Raw genomic sequence first — 19,550 nt, forward strand, 5'->3', positions numbered from 1 at the left:
CTAGCCGAACAAGCGGTACAAACATTCAAGAGAACATTGAGAAAGATGATTTTGGAGTCGTGGGAAACGGGGTTGGCACAGTTTCTTTTCAGTTATTGTATGCTGCCTCACGCCCCAACCGGCATAGCACCGGCAGAGTTGATCATGGGGTGCCAACTCCAGACGTGTTGTAGCCTCGTCCTCTCCAGTATCGGCACAGGTCCAGCAGTGACAGGCCTGCTCGGAGACGGACTCTCACTGCTGCCCACAAGCGCGCACCTTCATTACAGGTGATGCGGTTTATGTGAGGATCTTCGGGACCGGAGCCACATGGATCCCTGGGGTACTTCTCCATGTGACGGAGCCAGTTTCCTACGCAATCCAGGTACAGGGCGCAGAGACACACCACCACCTGGACTTCCAACGACGCAACAAGGAACCACCGGCACGTGGCCCGGAGGCCCTGCGCATGACCCGGACTCTGTGCCACATACAGCCTAGGTGGAGCCCCAAGACCAGTGGGGTCCCAGGGATCCACTCGCCCGTTCTGCCTCCTGTTGAACGTCAGACACTAGAGGACCTGTGGCGCCCGTGGACCCGGCCAGCGACGTCGTAGACAGTGAGACGGATTCCGCTGTGAACATTGGACTGCCCAGCAACAATACTCTGGCACCGATTGTACCAGCAGCCTTAGTGGCTGGGCCAGGCCAGTTCCGACATTCATCGGGGAAGCAGCGGTCCCTGGTACACTACATACCTCACAGGCTGGCTGTACCACCCCTGGAACTGCGCCCACAACCCAAGCGGCCACGGGACCCTTCAACTGAGGACATGGACATTTCTCTGGACTTGGGCAGCAGGGGGTGGGGGGGGAGGGTGTTACGACTCCCTACAGGGACAGCGCATCCCATCCCCTCCTACATCTCAGAGTATGAGCTACTTAGGTGGCTAGGGGGCAGAGCTTCCTCACAATTGTAGGAGCGCCCCACAGAATATAAACGCTGACCTGGAAGCAGTTCGGAGAGGGAGACCCTGCAGGGAGAGGAGAGGAGTGGTTATTGTGACTAGTGTGGAATAAAGTGAGTTGTATCCTGTCAGCCTGGCCTCTCATGGAATCTTTGCCTCCGTCCACAACAATGGGCAACTTCAATTTACATGTAGACTGAATTTTAAAAAAAAATTTTGATTACCCAATTATTTTTTCCAATTAAGGGGCAATTTAGTGTAGCCAATCCACCTACTCTGCACATTTTTTAGGGTTGTGGGGGCGAAACCCACGCAGACACAGGGAGAATGTGCAAACTCCACACGGACAGTGACCCAGAGCCGGGATCGAACCTGGGACCTCAGCGCCGTGAGGCAGTTGTGCTAACCACTAGGCCACCGTGCTGCCCTTCATGTAGACTGAATTAATCAAATCTGCACTAATGCTGTAGAGGAGGAATTCCTGGAGTGTGCATGAGATGGGTTTTTGGAACAGTAGGTTGAGGTGCCATCTAAGGATCAGGCTATTTTGGATTTAGTGTTGTGTAACGAAAAAGGGCTAATTAATAACCTTGTTATAAAGGAGCCTTTGGGTAATAGTGAGAACAATATAATGCATTGTAATTCATTCTGAAACTTGGGTCTTAAATCGGAAGAAAGGAAATTCTGAATTATGAGGGGCAAGTTGGCTATGGTGATTCAGGAAAATACACTAAAAGATTTGATGGTAGACAGGCAGTGGCTAGTATTTAAGGAAATGCTGCATGGTCTACAACAGATATACATTTCTCAAAGGTACAAATACCCAAAGATAAAGCAACCATGGTTAATAAAATAAATTAAGTTTTGCATTAGATCAAAGGAATGGCTTGTCAGGATGTCGGAAAACGTAGTAAGCCGAGGGAATGGGAGCAACTTAGAACCAGCAAAGTAGAACCAAGAAACTGATTAAGAAAGGGAAAAGTGAATATTAATGCAAATCAGCGAGGCATAGAGGCGTGTGAAATGGAAAATATTAGTTAGAACTTATGTGGGCCCATTACAAGTGGGGGAGGAGAATTTATAGTGGAGAACATGGGAATAGCGGAGGAAATAAACAGTTACTTTGCGCTGTCTTCATGGAAGAAGATACAGAAAATCTCATACTAAGACGACGAAGGGACTTATGAAACTGAGGAACTAACTCGATTGAAGGTCGATAAACCCCTGGACCAGATGAGCGTCATTCCAGAATGTCGAAGGACTTGGCTATAGAGATGGTAGATGAACTGGTGGTCAACTTTCAAAATTCTGTAGATTCCCAAAGTTTCCTGCAGACTGGAATTTAATCCTTTTCCCATTAGTATTTTTGAATTTTTTTGATCGCGTAAGATATTTTTGCCTATTGTTCTGATGCAACGCAAATCTTTCCAGTTAGGTTTACATGATTAAAAATCATCGTAGAAAGGGCTGTTACAGGAATGATATGTCATATGAGGAAGTTGTGGTGATTAAGTTTGACTGCGTTTGCATAACAGCGTTTCCTATGAAAGCAAATTCCATAATTTAAATGACACCTAACTGGAGATTTTACATTCTATACAGTATTGTGTCTGTTCTAGTTTTAAGGAGTGCATTTTTAATGGGTAAATGTTCTCCACACAAAATGTTCAGGGCCAACTGCTCTGCTCATATAACCTACTTCTAACCAGGATGATTTATCTTTCACTTTTGCTAAATGTCAAATCACTTTTCAGAACTTCCCCCTGCCCATTCCCCAACTCAGATAACAATCTTGGTACATTGAGAAAGCCAGCGACAACAAAAAGTGACTGACTAATTTCATGAAATCGTGCTTCTTCAAACAAAGTAGTTGATAAAATGGAATGCAAAAATACTTTAACAAAACCTTCGACCTGTAAACTAGTTCAGCCCTGTGACATAGGAGCAATTTATTGTATAGTCTACTACCTCCCTAACTCAATTGTGGGGGCAAATATTTAAACTCATAAACCAGTTAGTAGCATATTTTTAACAATGGGCATTACACAAATTGTTCTGTAATATATCAGCTATCACATTGAATAAACAGCAGATCGCTGATATTATTCTGCCTAAACAACACTTTAAGTTTCAGACAGTTACATTTCTAAATCAAGCTGACGCATGCCAGGTTGAGTGCCACAGTATTGAGTAACGAGGTAAAGGCAATGGTACTGGATAGTTACCTAAAGAGAAAGAAAGTTGCAGGACTGCGGGGGAAATGCAGGGGAATTGAACTCACTAAGTGGTTCCTGCAGAAAGCTGGCATGGGTGTGATGGATTGAATGACCTCCTTCTGTGTAATAACCATTCTATGATCCTATGATTCTAGTTAACTACCGTAATCCGTTCAGTGCATCCTGATTCATTGGGCGGGATTCTCTGATCCTAAGTGTTGACGCCGTCGTAAACGCTGTCGTGTTTCCTGATGGCCTCAGGAGCAGCGACTCTGACCCCTACAGGGGCCAGCATGGCACTGGAACGACCCACGCCGCTCCAGCTGCCAATCCCCGGTGTCAGATGGGCGCCGCGGGTCTGCGCATGCACAATGGGACCGGCGCCAATGCACGCATGCGCAGTGGCTCCCTTCCCCACACTGGCCCCGACACAACATAACATAGGGCTACAGGGGCCGGCGCGGTACAAAAGAGGTCCTCAGCCCGAGAGGCCGACCGGCTGATTGGTGAGGCCCCGAACGCAGGCCAGGCCACAGCAGAGGCCCCCTCCACTGGGGTCGGACACCCCCCCCCCCACCACCAGTCCACCCCGAATGGATCCACGGCGACGTCCCGCTGGACAAGAGCAGGTGTGAACGATGGCGACAGGACTCGCTTTTTTTTGCGTGGCCGCTCGGCCCATCCCGCGCGGAGAATCGGCAGGGGGTCCGCTTGTAGCTGCCCCCGAACAGCGCCGTGCCGACGCCAATGGCGCCAATTCTCCCATCTCCGGAGAATCGGTGGGGCGGCGTCACACGATTCGCGCCCGTCCCAGCGATTTTCCGGTCCAGCCTGGGCTGAGAGAATCCCACCCACAATGTTACTAAATACTGTACATGCAAACAGTCAGTTTAAAGCTGTTAAACGTAACTTAGGGGTATGGCGGAAGGAAACCTATGTGGAGCATATAGTGGGCAACACGGTAGCACAGTTTCTTCATAACTTCAGGGTCCCAGGTTTTTTTTTAATATAATTTTTATTGGAATTTTTTACAGAACATATAAAACATAACGACAAACAATGAAATGCAACAAAATAACCCATAATAACTGTACCACCCCCAGACCGTATCGACGCATGTATCACATCCCCCACCCCCCCAACCCCAATGAACAACAAAAGAACTTAAAAATAAATTTAAATTAAATAAACAAACATAGTCATCGTCCGCCCCGCCCCGCCTTTTCCCTCCCCCCCCGCCTTTTCCCTCCCCCCCGCCTTTTCCCTCCCCCCCGCCTTTTCCCTCCCCTCCGCCTTTTCCCTCCCCCTCCGCCTTTTCCCTCCCCCTCCGCCTTTTCCCTCCCCCTCCGCCTTTTCCCTCCCCCTCCGCCTTTTCCCTCCCCCTCCGCCTTTTCCCTCCCCCTCCGCCTTTTCCCTCCCCCCCCGCCTTTTCCCTCCCCCTCCGCCTTTTCCCTCCCCCTCCGCCTTTTCCCTCCCCCTCCGCCTTTTCCCTCCCCCTTCCCCCCCTCCCCCCGGGTTGCTGCTGCTACTGTCCCCATACCCTATCGTTGAGCCAGAAAGTCGAGAAAAGGCTGCCACCGCCTAAATAACCCTTGTACCGGCCCTCTCAGGGCGAATTTGACCTTCTCTAGCTTAATGAAACCCGTCATGTCATTGATCCAGGTCTCCACGCTTGGGGGCCTCGCATCCTTCCATTGTAGCAAGATCCTTCGCCGGGCTACTAGGGATGCAAAGGCCAGCACACCGGCCTCTTTCGCCTCCTGCACTCCCGGCTCCACCCCAACCCCAAAAATCGCGAGTCCCCATCCTGGCTTGACCCTGGATCCCACCACCCTTGACACCGTCCTCACCACCCCCTTCCAGAACTACTCCAGTGCCGGGCATGCCCAGAACATATGGGCATGGTTCGCTGGACTCCCTGAGCACCTGACACACCTGTCTTCACCCCCAAAAAACCTACTCATCCTCGTCCCAGTCATGTGGGCCCGGTGCAGCACCTTGAATTGGATGAGGCTAAGCCGCGCACACGAGGAGGAAGAATTAACCCTCTCCAGGGCATCAGCCCATGTCCCGTCTTCGATCTGTTCCCCCAGTTCCCCCTCCCACTTAGCTTTCAGCTCCTCTACTGACGCCTCCTCCGCCTCCTGCATAACCTTGTAGATATCAGATATCTTCCCCTCTCCGACCCAGACCCCCGAAAGCACCCTGTCGCTCACCCCCCTCGCGGGAAGTGAAGGGAATCCCTCCACCTGCCATCTAGCAAATGCCTTTACCTGCAGATACCTGAACATGTTCCCCGGGGGGAGCCCAAATTTCTCCTCCAACTCCCCCAGGCTCGCAAACCTCCCATCAATAAACAGGTCCCTCAGCTGTCTGATGCCCGCTCTGTGCCAACCCTGAAATCCCCCATCAATGTTCCCTGGGACGAACCTATGGTTCCCCCTTAACGGAGCCTCCATCGAGAACCCCACTTCTCCTCTATGTCGCCTCCGCTGCCCCCAAATCTTGAGGGTAGCCGCCACCACCGGACTCGTGGTATTCCTCGGAGGAGGGAGCGGCCACGGCGCCGTTACCAGGGCCCCCAGGCTTGTATCTCCACAGGACATCCTCTCCATCCGTTTCCATGCTGCCCCCTCCCCCTCCATTACCCACTTGCGCACCATCGACACATTGGCCGCCCAATAATACCCCGAGAGATTGGGCAACGCCAGCCCCCCCCCCCATCTCTACCCCGCTCCAAGAAGACCCTCTTCACCCTCGGGGTCCCATGTGCCCAAACAAAGCTCATGATGCTGCTAGTCACCCTTCTAAAAAAGGCCCTAGGGATAAAGATGGGCAAACACTGAAAAAGAAACAAGAACCTCGGGAGAACCGTCATTTTGACGGACTGCACTCTACCCGCCAACGATAGCGGCACCATGTCCCACCTTTTAAATTCCTCCTCCATCTGCTCCACCAGCCTGTTAAATTAAGCTTATGGAGAGTCCCCCAACTCCTGGCCACCTGCACCCCCAGGTATCTGAAACTCTTCACTGCCCTCTTAAATGGGAGTCTCCGAATTCCCTCCTCCTGATCACCCGGGTGTACTACAAATACCTCGCTCTTGCCTAAATTTAACTTACAGCCCGAGAAGCCCCCAAATTCCGCTAACAGCTCCATCACCCCCGGCATCAGGGTCCCAGGTTTGATTCCAGCTTAGGACACTGTGCAGAGTCTGCACCTTCTCCCCGTGTCTGTGTGGGCTTCCTCCGAGTGCTCCAGTTTCCTCCCACAGTCCAAAGACATGCAGGTTAGGTGGATTAGCCATGCTAAATTGCCCTTAGTGTCCAAAACGTTTGGATGGGGTTACTGGGTTACAGGATAGGGTGGAGGACTTAAGTGGGGTGCTCTTTCCGAGGTCCGGTGCAGACTTGATGGGCCGAATGGCCTCCTTCCGCACTGTAAATTCTGTGATTCTGTGATGTCACTGCAAGGACCACCTATTCAGAATGACCTGTTCCTGTGTTGTAAATGCTGTGTCCTTCGATGTTAAAACAGTATTTAATGAAGGTGACAGCTGAAAAAACATTAACCATACAACAGGCCAGTTAGCATCTGTGGAGAGAAAAAGAATAAAAATACGTTACTCTATATGGAACTTTTCTTCGCCGAGGACACGCAGCTATTGACCTACATTTGAAGTTTAGTTACTGTTGTAATGTGGGAAATGCAGCAACCAATTTGAATACAGCAAGCTCCAACAACAGCAAAAAAGGAGCGTTCTAGTCAATGAGTGAGAGATGAGTATTGGCCAGGACACCAAGGATAACTCCCTTGTACCTCTTTGAAATAGTGCCAATTGATCAGATAGCTCATGGGGATTGGGGAAGATGGGGTTTAGTTAAACTAGTGTGCGAAGCTCATCAACTGATATCCTTCCCCCAATTATCAGCATATGCAATCCACAGATAATTACCACTGCTTTTTATTTTCTCTCAGACAACAGGTAGCAGAAATGGATGGAGGATGCCTGCCTCAGAGTCACTGGCAATTCAGTAGGGGTGGGTTGGTGCACGAGGTAGGCATTTCAAATGGTACATGGCATCAAGGTTGTCTGCCCCCTGTTGCCAAATTACCTTTCTCATCCCACATTTCTGGGCCACAAGATTCTTCGCTTTACCAGATTTTTCTCGTTTCCTTACTCTGAGATTCTGCTATAATCATTTATGCTTCCTTTGGACCCACCTTTTATTTCTACATTTGTCTTATCACTTTTGAATGTAATTATTCCTGCCCATTTCTTACCCATTTTTACTGGCCCTGCACTTGGTTACAAGCTGTTCACCTCAAACATCTTTTCGACAATCCACCTAAACTGGCTAACTCTATTCGATGCTGCTGGGCCTGCTGATTGGAATATAACCAGAAGCAGAGATTTGTATCCCGTATTTGTGATCATCAGAGTAGGTGTTGTTGACCTCCCGTCCTGCCTGGTTGGTTCATATTTGGCAAATTGTGTTGGATGACCAGGTGAGGAGATTTATACATTATTTTTCACTGGTTTAGTGCCTAGAGACATGACTACATACACAAAAAAGTTAAAAGTCCAAAACACAGAAGAATAAATAACGAGAGTTGCAGAGCAAGAGCAATCTTTTTACTACTTTACAAGCAGTGTTTTCATATGACTCACTTCTTTTTCTTCCTCCTTCTGATTCAGCTTGGCAAAATCAATTTTTAAACCTCCTGTCTGTATATTCCCAAGAAGGAATTTGTTTGACATGTCTTAGTCATCACATATTTTGGTCCTTTTATCTCCAGATCCTTCAACACATAGATGAAAATAAACAGGAGAGATAATCTTGTCCTCTACAGGGGTTTTAGATTGTCCGATGAGTATCTGGCTGGTTAACAGTCCCCATTCAGTTACAGCTAATCAAAGTCCAACACTTTCCATTTTAATACCTTTTTTTCATGAGTACCACCCAGGAACGAAATTGCCTGCAGCAGGAAATAGCCAGGAAAATGGCTAACTTCACAGTATCAGGAACTAGGTGACTCATGGCAACCATCTTTTTGATCAATCTCTTTTTTTTTTAAAAACAGACCTTTTTTAAACAGTTGTATGTTTAGTTGCTGGGTAGATCTCACTCAGGGATAATCATATGCAGAAATACTCAGGATTTGTGCATATGGAAATTGCCTTAATGATTGTGCTCAGTTAATGCTTCATTTTAGTATGTTTTTATAAAACCCACAGGACCTTTGCCAACTGTGCCCTGTTTCTGTGGTGGACAATATCTCTAATTTAAGAGGAAAGTGGATGTCTGCTTCCTCTTTAATTGTTTCAATGATAAACGCAGGATTGAACATTTTCCCAGGATCTGACTCAGAGAACTATGTTAAGACAAATGCAAAGGTGAGTAGCTTTTCAAAAAAAAATTAAAGTATCTCCGTTTTTCTGCTCAGTCAGGAATTAAAATTGTGCTTTGAACTCCACCTATTAACACATACTGAAATATGCAGCATCTGCTCATGAGGAACAAAGTTTGCAAAACCCACAATTCCCCCGAGCTCCAGAGAGGTTCACAGTTCTAAGTTTTCCATTGCTGTTAGCCAAAGCAAAATGCCTCCCTTGCTAAAATGGATGATTTATTTCTGAATGCGGAAAATAGAATTCACTGAATTGAACAAATCAGCCCTCTGCAGCAAGTACCACGTTAGAAATGGTCTCCAAAATCCCACAACTGTGTCCCAATGACAAAGAAGCAGATGAACTCCACAATCACAGCACAGCCTCAAGTGCCTTGGACAGCCATTCTGTACTCTGTAGTATTAAGATGCCAAATTGTACATGGCTGGAAGAGTGTCATTGCACTACAAATGAGAGGAACTGGACTTTGCAGTTGCTGCAGCTCTCGACACTGCAACTGGAAATGTTAAATTGTTCCATTGTTAAATTTCAGATACCAGAAGTAAATGAGTTGATGGCACAAATCATGACTATGATTTAGTGGCCATTACAGAAACATGGTTAAAGGATGGTCACGACTGGGAGTTAAATATCCAAGGGTATCAAACTATTCGGAAGGACAGAGTGGATGGTAAGGGAGGTGGTGTAGCTCTGTTATTTAAGGATGACATCCGGACAATAGTAAGGGATGACATCGGTGCTATGGAGGATAAGGTTGAATCCATTTGGGTGGAAATCAGGAATAGTAAGGCGAAAAAGTCACTGAGAGGAGTAGTCTATCGGCCACCAAATAGTAACGTTATGGTGGGGCAGGCAATAAACAAAGAAATAACTGATGCATGTAGAAATGGTACAGCAGTTATCATGGGGGATTTTAATCTACATGTCGATTGGTTTAACCAGATCGGTCAAGGCAACCTTGAGGAAGAGTTTATAGAATGTATCCGCGATAGTTTCCTAGAACAGTATGTAATGGAACCTATGAGGGAACAAGCGGTCCTAGATCTTGTCCTGCGTAATGAGACAGGATTGATTCATGATCTCATAGTTAGGGATCCTCTCAGAAGGAGCAATCACAATATGGTGGAATTTAAAATACAGATGGAGGGTGAGAAAGTAAAATCAAATACTAGTGTTTTGTGTTTAAACAAAGGAGATTACAAGGGGATGAGAGAAGAACTAGCTAAGGTAGACTGGGAGCTAAGACTTTATGGTGGAACAGTTGAGGAACAGTGGAGAACCTTCCAAGCGATTTTTCACAGTGCTCAGCAAAGGTTTATACCAACAAAAAGGAAGGACGGAAGAAAGAGGGAAAATCGACCGTGGATATCTAAGGAAATAAGGGAGAGTATCAAATTGAAGGAAAAAGCATATAAAGTGGCAAAGATTGCTGGGAGATTAGAGGACTGGGAAATCTTTAGGGGGCAACAGAAAGCTACTAAAAAAGCTATAAAGAAGAGTAAGATAGAGTATGAGAGTAAACTTGCTCAGAATATAAAAACAGACAGTAAAAGTTTTTACAAATATATAAGACAAAAAAGAGTGGCTAAGGTAAATATTGGTCCTTTAGAGGATGAGAAGGGAGTTTTAATAATGGGAGATGAGGAAATGGCTGAGGAACTGAACAGGTTTTTAAGGTTGGTCTTCACAGTGGAAGACACAAATAACATACCAGCGACTGATAGAAATGAGGCTATGACAGGTGAGGACCTTGAGAGGATCGTTATCACTAAGGAAGTGGTGATGGGCAAGCTAATGGGGCTAAAGGTAGACAAGTCTCCTGGCCCTGATGGAATGCATCCCAGAGTGCTAAAAGAGATGGCTAGGGAAATTGCAGATGCACTAATGATGATTTACCAAAATTCACTAAACTCTGGGGTGGTCCCGGTGGATTAGAAATTAGCAAACGTGACACCACTGTTTAAAAAAGGAGGTAGGCAGAGAGCAGGAAATTATAGGCCAGTGAGTTTAACTTCGGTAGTAGGGAAGATGCTGGAATCTATCATCAAGGAAGAAATAGCGAGGCATCTGGATAGAAATTGTCCCATTGGGCAGACGCAGCATGGGTTCATAAAGGGCAGGTCGTGCCTAACTAATTTAGTGGAATTTTTTGAGGACATTACCAGTGCAGTAGATAACGGGCAGCCAATGGATGTGGTATATCTGGATTTCCAGAAAGCCTTTGACAAGGTGCCACACAAAAGGTTGCTGCATAAGATAAAGATGCATGGCATTAAGGGTAAAGTAGTAGCATGGATAGAGGATTGGTTAATTAATAGAAAGCCAGGAGTGGGGATTAATGGGTGTTTCTCTGGTTGGCAATCAGTAACTAGTGGTGTCCCTCAGGGATCCATGTTGGGCCCACAATTGTTCACAATTTACATAGATGATTTGGAGTTGGGGACCAAGGGCAATGTGTCCAAGTTTTCAAACGACACTAAGATGAGTGGTAATGCGAAAAGTGCAGAGGATACTGGAAGTCTGCAGAGGGATTTGGATAGGTTAAGTGAATGGGCTAGTGTCTGGCAGATGGAATACAATGTTGACAAATGTGAGGTTATCCATTTTGGTAGGAATAACAGCAAACAGGATTATTATTTAAACGATAAAATATTAAAGCATGCCGCTGTGCAGAGAGACCTGGGTGTGCTAGTGCATGAGTCACAGAAAGTTGGTTTACAGGTGCAACAGGTGATTAAGAAGGCAAATGGAATTTTGTCCTTCATTGCTAGAGGGATGGAGTTTAAGACTAGGGAGGTTATGTTGCAATTGTATAAGGTGTTAGTGAGGCCACACCTGGAGTATTGTGTTCAGTTTTGGTCTCCTTACTTGTGAAAGGACATACTAGCACTGGAGGGTGTGCAGAGGAGATTCACTAGATTAATTCCAGAGCTGAAGGGGTTGGATTATGAAGAGAGGTTGAGTAGACAGGGACTGTACTCGTTGGAATTTAGAAGGATGAGGGGGAATCTTATAGAAACATTTAAAATTATGAAGGGAATAGATAGGATAGATGCGGGCACGTTGTTTCCAGTGGCGGGTGAAAGCAGAACTAGGGGACCTAGCCTCAAAATAAGGGGAAGTAGATTTAGGACTGAGTTTAGGAGGAAATTCTTCACCCAAAGGGTTGTGAATCTATGGAATTCCTTGCCCAGTGAAGCAGTTGAGGCTCCTTCATTAAATTTTTTTAAGGTAAAGATAGATAGTTTTTTGACGAATAAAGGGATTAAGGGTTATGGTGTTTGGGCCGGAAAGTGGAGCTGAGTCCACAAAAGATCAGCCATGATCTCATTGAATGGCGGAGCAGGCTCGAAGGGCCAGATGGCCTACTCCTGCTCCTAGTTCTTATGTTCTTATGTTGGAGAATGAAAGGTTTAGTGAGAGGGAAGAACTGAGGGAGATCAACATCAGTAGAGAAATAGTGCTGGGAAAATTGATGGGATTGAAGTCGGATAAATCCCCAAGGCTTGCGAATCTGCATCCCTGAGTGCTTAAGGAGGTGGCTCTGGAAATAGTGGATGCATTGGTGGTCATCTTCCAGGATTCTATAGACTCTGGAACTATCCATGCATATTGGAGGGTAGCTCACATCACTCCGATATTCAAAAAGGGAGGTAGAGAGAAAGCAGGGAATTATAAACCAGTAAGCCTAACATCAGTAGTGGGGAAAATGCTTGAATCTATTATCAAGGACTTTATAACGGAACATTTAGAAAGCAATGGCAGGATCATCCAGTCAGAGTGGATTTATGAAGGGAAAATCATGCTTGACAAATCTGTTGGAATTCTTTGAAGATGTAACCAATACAGTTGACAAGGGGGAGCCAGTCAATGTGGTATATTTAGACTTTCTGAAGGCGTTTGACAAAGTCCCACAGAAGAGATTATTGTTCAAAATTAAAGCGCATGACATTTGGGGGATATGTATTGAGGTGGATAGAAAACTGGTTGGCAGAGAGGAAAAAAAGAGTAGGGATTAATGGGTCCTTTTCAAATTGGCAGGCAGTAACTAGTGGGGTACCACAGGGGACCCCAGCTATTCACAATATATATTAATGATTTGGATGAGGGAACAAAATGTAACATCTCAAAGTTTGCAGCTGATACCAAATTAGGTAGGAGGGCGAATTGTGGTCCTACAGCATGATCTGAACAGGTTGGGTGAGTAGGCAAATCAATGGCAGATACAGTATAATTTGGAAAAGTGTGATGTTATTCATTTTGGAAGCAAAAAACGGGAAGGCAGATTACTACTGGAATGGTTGTAAATTGGGAGAGGGGAGTTCGCACCAGTCGCTGATGGTAAGCATGCAGGTGCAGCAGGCAGTAAAGAAGGGTAATAAGTATGTTCGCCTTCTTTGTGAGAGGTTTTGAGTATAGAAGCAGGGAATTATACAGGGCTTTGGTGAGGCCACACCTGGAGTATTGCGTGCAGTTTTGGTGGTCTTCTGAAGAAGGATGTTCTTGGTCTCGAGGCAGTGCAGCGAAGGTTTACCAGACTGATTCCAGGGCTGGCGGGACTGTCATACGAGGAGAGACTGACTAGGTTGGGATTGTTCTTGCTGGAGTTCAGAAGAATGAGGGGGTATCTCATAGAGACTTATTTTAAAAAAGGACTAGACACGGCAGATGGAGGGAAGATGTTACCAATGATGGGTGTGTCCAGAACCAGGGGTCACAGTCTGAGGATTCAGAGCACACCATTTCGGAGAGAGATAAGGAGACATTTCTTCACACAAGAGTGGTGAGCCTGTGGAATTCGTTACCACAGGAAGTAGTTGATGCTAAAACTTTATATTCAAGAGGCAGCTAGATATAGCACTTGGGGAGAACAGAATCAAAGGCTATGGGGAGAAAGCAGGATTAGGCTAGAGTTGGATGATCAGCCATGAGCGTGATGAATGGCGGAGCAGGCTCGTAGGGCCAAAAGGCTCCTCCTGCTCCTATCTTTTATGTATGTATCTATGTATGTTCCAATAAGATTTGGGAATTGTGTGTTCATGTGTATGTATGCATAAGGATCCTTAGTGCCAGGTGACTCACTACTCTGCTTTAGCCTGTGTATCAGACTGACAAGCCATCAGCCCACAGCACATAGTGTGATCATTTTAATTTAAAAGTTTGATTATTTCAAACATCTGCAAACCACAAGATGCAACATGGTGGCAACAGGTTTCGGAATGTACAATCCAAGCATTGAAACAAAATAGGTGCTGAATTATATTGAGAAAAATCAACTTTAATTGGAACCTGTGAGAGTTGTATGAATTGAATTACCACTTGGTTTAAAGATAGCCAGGCTCCTTTAAAAAAAACATTCATAAAAAGGATGCTGCACACAATAGGATGAAGCTTGGCTCAGCACACAGTTTCCATGTTACTTTGGAAAGCACCACAGCACTCCTTAATGTCTTTGAGGGATTTGGGAACAGTGAATGTTTCCAGATTCTTGCACCTTACTACTAATTGAAAATAAAACTTGCGTCCTCCAAAAAGGGAGGGAAACACCCTTTACAAGGAACATGTCTTTTCATACTGAAGGTTTTTAAGGAGGATGACATGACTCAATTCGGTACCTCTGCACTATTAGTTAAGCAACTGGTCATCAAATGGAAAAATAGAAAGTAGGGCACGTTTAAATTTAACCTTTAATTTTGGAAACTGCAAGTTACTGAACCATCTCTGCTGCTTTTGGTTGGAATAGAAAGACAATTAATGATCTACCATCGGCAATTCTTGAGAATCCCCCATTTTGATCCTGCATACACCTTCAGAAAACTTTCAGAAACTGGTGTATAGATTAAAGTGTAACTGAAGCACAAATATCCCTCAAAACCGTTAAATACAATGACGATGGTCATTATGGGCTCATGGTGATTGCTGGCATGATCAGGAAGGAGTGCACTGCCTGAAAGAGTGGCGGAAGCATATTAAATAGTTACTTTCAAAAGGGATTTGGATATTTACTTGAAAAGGAGAAACTTGCAGGGCTGTGTGGATAAAGTACATAATGGGACTAATTGGGATAGCTCTTTCAAAGAGCTGGCACAGGCTGGATGGATCGAAAGGCCTTCTCCTGTAATCAACAGTTAGGCAATAGTATTGTATTTGTACAACACCTTAGTAAACATCCCAAGGCACTTCAAAGGAGTAACTAAATATGCATAGGGTGGATTAGGGACATGGGTGAGAAGGTGGAATTGATGAGCAACCGATTCAAACAAGTGGGCAGCGTGGTAGAACAGTGGTTAGCACAGTTGCTTTAACAGTGGTCAAAGGGGGCCCAATAATTGTGAGCCCCCAATAATTCTGCAGTGGAGTGCCAGATAATCTGGACTGAAACCTTGGCTGTGCACCTGGAGAGCCCGACATTGACAAATTCTGGAAAAATTCCATCCTGCAGATTTATTTTTAACATGTTGTCTGGATCAAAAATGGAACAGAATTGAACTGCCTTTGGGCAGAAATCTAGGATTGCTGTATCCCAACATGACACGGACGGGAAAAGCAGGACGGGAAAGGCAGAGTGCAGCCTGCATGCTGACTTACTGACTTTTTCAGCCAAACATCAACCACTTCGGGGAACAAAAAAGGGGCAGGATCCATGAGACTTTTGCCTGGCAGCAAGCTCAGCACCTGATATATCGGGTTCCATTTTTAAAGGGCGCCTTGATCTGAAAAAAAAAGGCCTCCTCCCCCACCATGGACAGAGGAGACCCCACCCCAAACCTTCCCAACAAAAGCACCCCCCCCCCCCCTCTATGGGCATGCCAACCCCTCGCTCCCTTCAGCACTGCCCCCTGGTGACCGTTTGCCAGATCCCTGTTGATCCGGACCAGATGTAAACCCAGAAGACATGATATCACTCTGGCGGGAGTACATTCCTTACGTGGGAGGATAATAGTGGGGAAGCCCGCTAATGATAGTTAAATATATAATCGAGATAAAAGCTGTTTGGTGACTCCCGTTGTATTCTCCAATCTGCCATGGGAGTGTCCCTTTAAAAAATGTTTCTTTCTTATCACATGGTTTCAGTGATGTCATTGTGTGGGTGGAGCTAGGCTCTGGCTTGAGTTTTTGCTGAAATAAAAGCTGTTTGGGGACTCCGTTGGATTCTCCAATCTGCCGTGGGATTATCCCTTTAAGAAATGTTTTTGTCTCATCACATGGCGTCAGTGATGTCATTGTGTGGCTGGAGCTATGTTCTGGCTTGAGTTTTTACTTTTGATTTGCAGTTTGGACTGGTTTGTACTGCACAGGTTGAATTGTCTCTCTATCTTCACTTTATAAGATTTTTCCAGACTACTTTGGAAGAGATGATTGCTTTCTGCAAAGAATTCAAACCTGCTGTTTGAGAAGGGGAACAGAGTATCAATAACAAGTCTTATACCAGTAAGAATGCCTTGTGCGGGGCCATATCTTTGAAAAGGGGTTTCTGGTTTTACTTGGATTTTGTTATTGAATTGGAACAGTTAAGGGTGAATTAATTCAGGGTTACACATAAATTACTGTAGCTGTGTGGGGTCTTTCTGTTGTAGTTGATAAAAATTCTTAATGTGTGTGTTTATACAAATGTGAAATAAATTCATAGAATAAAGCTTGCTTTTTGATTAAAAGTGCCTATAAAATCTGTTGAATAACACCTCAAAGGCAGGCACTTTGTCCTCATCTTAGCCAAAATCAAATAAATGTTACAGGTTAGGACTCCATAATACATTTTGGAGTTGTTAAATCCTGGCCCATAACAAATCCCAGTGATTTTTCCACCTGTTTTCACCTCTGCTTACATCACTTCAGTCTCTACTGCAGCTGTGAAATGTGGTCTCGAGCTAGTTATATTGATCTACAGATGATACAATATATAACATAACTACCATTACTTTCTTACATCAGGTAATATATCTGGGCTGGCAATTTTGATCAAACTAAAAATGTGATTTTGTACCACAGAACAAGCAAGTGACTCTGCAGTTATACACAGAGATGGCCCTTGTGAGCTCTGCCATAGCTTTACGTTGCAGTAAATGGAATTTTACTTCTGATCACGATGAAATATTGCTGCAGGTAAATATAACAAAAACTTGCACTTAAAGAGCACCTTTAATGTAGTAAAATATTCCAAGGGGATTTGCACAAGTGTAATCAAAAATTAAACCGAGCCCAAGGAGAAGATACCAGAACAGATGACCATTAAAAAGGTACATTTAACACAAATCTGACGATGACCATTTGTTGCTTTCCCACCACTGCATTCTCTGAAACTAGTTTCAGAAAGAGAAGATTTAACACTATTGAATTTGGCAGTGCCGTCTCACTGCCCTGAATTTCAATCAACCCACTGGACGTCAGTGGTGGGAGCAAGATTACAATCAGGCTAAGTCCACTCACTGGCCCATGTTGCTCAGTCCCCTCCCGGTACCATTCCATCTACACCAATCATCGAATTGGCCAGGTTTTCCCACAACGGTCCTGTTTTATAGACAAATTTCACTCCTGATGACATCGTGACATGACCAAAAGAATGTTCTGGGGTTTGGGGGGGCGTACATGCAGATTTTGATCCACAAGCCATAGGAGACCCAGACTGATCAGTCAAGGTCAAAGTAAGTTATAAAACAGTCTTGAGAACCTCTTGTGGGCCAGGTCAAAATGACCCAGCAAATATGAGCCACATGATTCTGAGTTTAAGCCCCACTCCAATACCAAAACACAAAGCTCAAGGCTGACACTCCAGTGTAGTACTGAAGAAGGGCTACAATGTCGAAGGTGCCATCTGTCGGATGAGCTGTTAAGTCTCATCTGCCTGCTCAGGATACAAGGGACCACATGGCACCATTTTGATGAAGAGTAAGGGATTTTTTCCCTAGTATCCGGGCCAATATTTATCCCCCAATCGATACCACAATAAAAGATCTGCAGGCCATTACCACATTGCTTGTGGAAGTTTGCCATATGCAAATTAGCTGCCAGGTTTCCTGCACTACCCTTCAAAGAGTACTCCATTGGCTGAAAAACAGTTTTTAAGATGTCCATGGTTGTGAAAATCACTACATAATTGCTGGGTGGAATTTTCCAAAAATTGCAGAGTGCTGGATCAGGTGAGAAAGAGTGCGAAATTCGTTGGTTTCACAGGTGCCTTTTAAATGGCACTCTTGTACAATTTCAAAGTGCTGCCAAGGATTACACAGCAATCTTGTGGGCGGGGGTCTTCTAAACCCATCAGCAAAGCTGTGATTCAGAGATCGGGGCCCCCATTAAAAAAAAAGAGTACCCAATTATTTTTTTCCAATTAAGGGGCAATTCAGCGTGGCCAATCCACCTAACCTGCACATCTTTGGGTTGTGGAGTGAAACCCACGCAGAAATGGGGAGAATATGCAAACTCCACACCGACAATGACCCAGGGCTGGGATTCAAACCCGGGTCCTCAGCGGCGTAGGCAGCGGTACTAACCACTGTACCACCGTATGCCCTCCATTACTCAAAGTTTTTTTTTTAAACTCCCGGAAGCGATGGATTACCAGCTGACTTGTATTTGGCTCTGTGGGACTGGATTGGCCCAGACCTGCTGGAAGTGTACGAGAGTATGCTTCTGGCCAGGAGCATGTCAGAATCCACGAGGAAAGGCTCTCATCTACAAGCGAAGGGGAAGAAATTAGAAATTGACGACCCATTTCACTGTTGAATGTGGATTATGAAATCACCAATCAGTTTAAGTCTGCCCTGCCCAGACCTGTGTTGTATCCAGTAAGAGGGTCTCTGATAGCCTCGCACTGCACAAACATCAGTTACGCAGTTTCAACCAATGGGTGGGAATTGGAACGCTTTCCAATTACATCTGGAGTCTGGCAGGGCTGCCCTCTCCCTCCCCCCCGCATCCCCGTCCTGTTTGTGTGCTGTATTGAACCTTTTGTCAAGTTCAAGAGGAATGATTCGGGCCTAAGAGGAGTGACGATCCCAGGAAATGGAGGCACTCAAGTCAAAGCCTCCCTGCACACGGACAACGTCACCGTCTTCTGCTCTGAGCCGCTGATGGTATTCAGATTGATGAATAAATGTGACCAGTTCGAACTTGCCTCGGGAGTTCCATTACTCAAAGTTAAAGAACACATTCAACCCAACCCACCCAGATATTGGGACTCCTGGCAGACCAGGGGAACAGCCCCAAACGTTCAATACAGAGGGCTAACCTCCACCCAGACATCAGGGTGACCAGAACCACCTCACCCCCATCTTCGCCGGCATGGATGTACCCCCCATTCCAAGGATTCACACCACCCACCCCCCCTCCCCACCCTGATAATGGAAAGTTGCCCAGTGGGATTACCTGGAGACCCCATCCCTTGCCAGTGCCAACCTGGAGCATCAGGCAATGCTCGAAGATATGGCGCCAAGCTGTTTAATTACATTTAAATGTATTCTAATTTATTAAAATCAGGTTCATGCCCTTTCTGGGGATGAACCCGAACCCATCATCGGGAAGGGTCCAGGAACATCGCATTCTGAAATCTCACCAGCGCAAATACCATTCTGGCCCTCTCACGAGAGTTAACAGCCATAACAGGATTTGTGTCCATGGTGAACGGGCCTGAAAATCGCACCATGCTCCCTCATGCCATATGTAAATTAGGCCCAGGAATTAACTGCATGCAGAGAATGGAACAACCTCAAGCCAGTAAGTGGACTCAACTTGTATTATAATATCACCAACACCGCCTTTCTCCCCACAGTTTCCCACATCATTCTTGCTGGGTGAAGTATAGGGGAGGTTTAAAATTCAGGCCTCGAGGGACAGATGAAGTCCCCATCTACCCCGCATTCCCAGTACAAATGGGGCCAATATGTCAAAATAATATTAATGGAGGGGGGAATTTAAATCTCCTAGGGTGAAATAGAAATAGATCACATCTGCCGCTTGTTAAATATAAGTGGACAATT

General features: G+C 45.5%; 1 protein-coding gene across 4 annotated transcripts in view; it reads left to right on the forward strand.

Annotated features, from left to right (window-relative positions):
* Window positions 1-19,550, forward strand: part of cfap94 (cilia and flagella associated protein 94) — a 175,356-nt gene that overhangs the window by 155,024 nt on the left and 782 nt on the right. For 3 of the 4 annotated variants that reach the window (XM_038811017.1, XM_038811013.1, XM_038811014.1), the window contains 2 exons: window positions 8,401-8,559; window positions 16,564-16,677. In XM_038811017.1, the coding sequence (XP_038666945.1) occupies window positions 8,401-8,559; window positions 16,564-16,677 (273 nt within the window). The remainder of the gene's footprint in view (window positions 1-8,400; window positions 8,560-16,563; window positions 16,678-19,550) is intronic. The other variant, XM_038811015.1, reaches the window with a different exon arrangement.

Source organism: Scyliorhinus canicula, chromosome 11 (genome assembly GCF_902713615.1).
Source record: "Scyliorhinus canicula chromosome 11, sScyCan1.1, whole genome shotgun sequence".
Taxonomy (NCBI): Eukaryota; Metazoa; Chordata; class Chondrichthyes; order Carcharhiniformes; family Scyliorhinidae; genus Scyliorhinus; species Scyliorhinus canicula.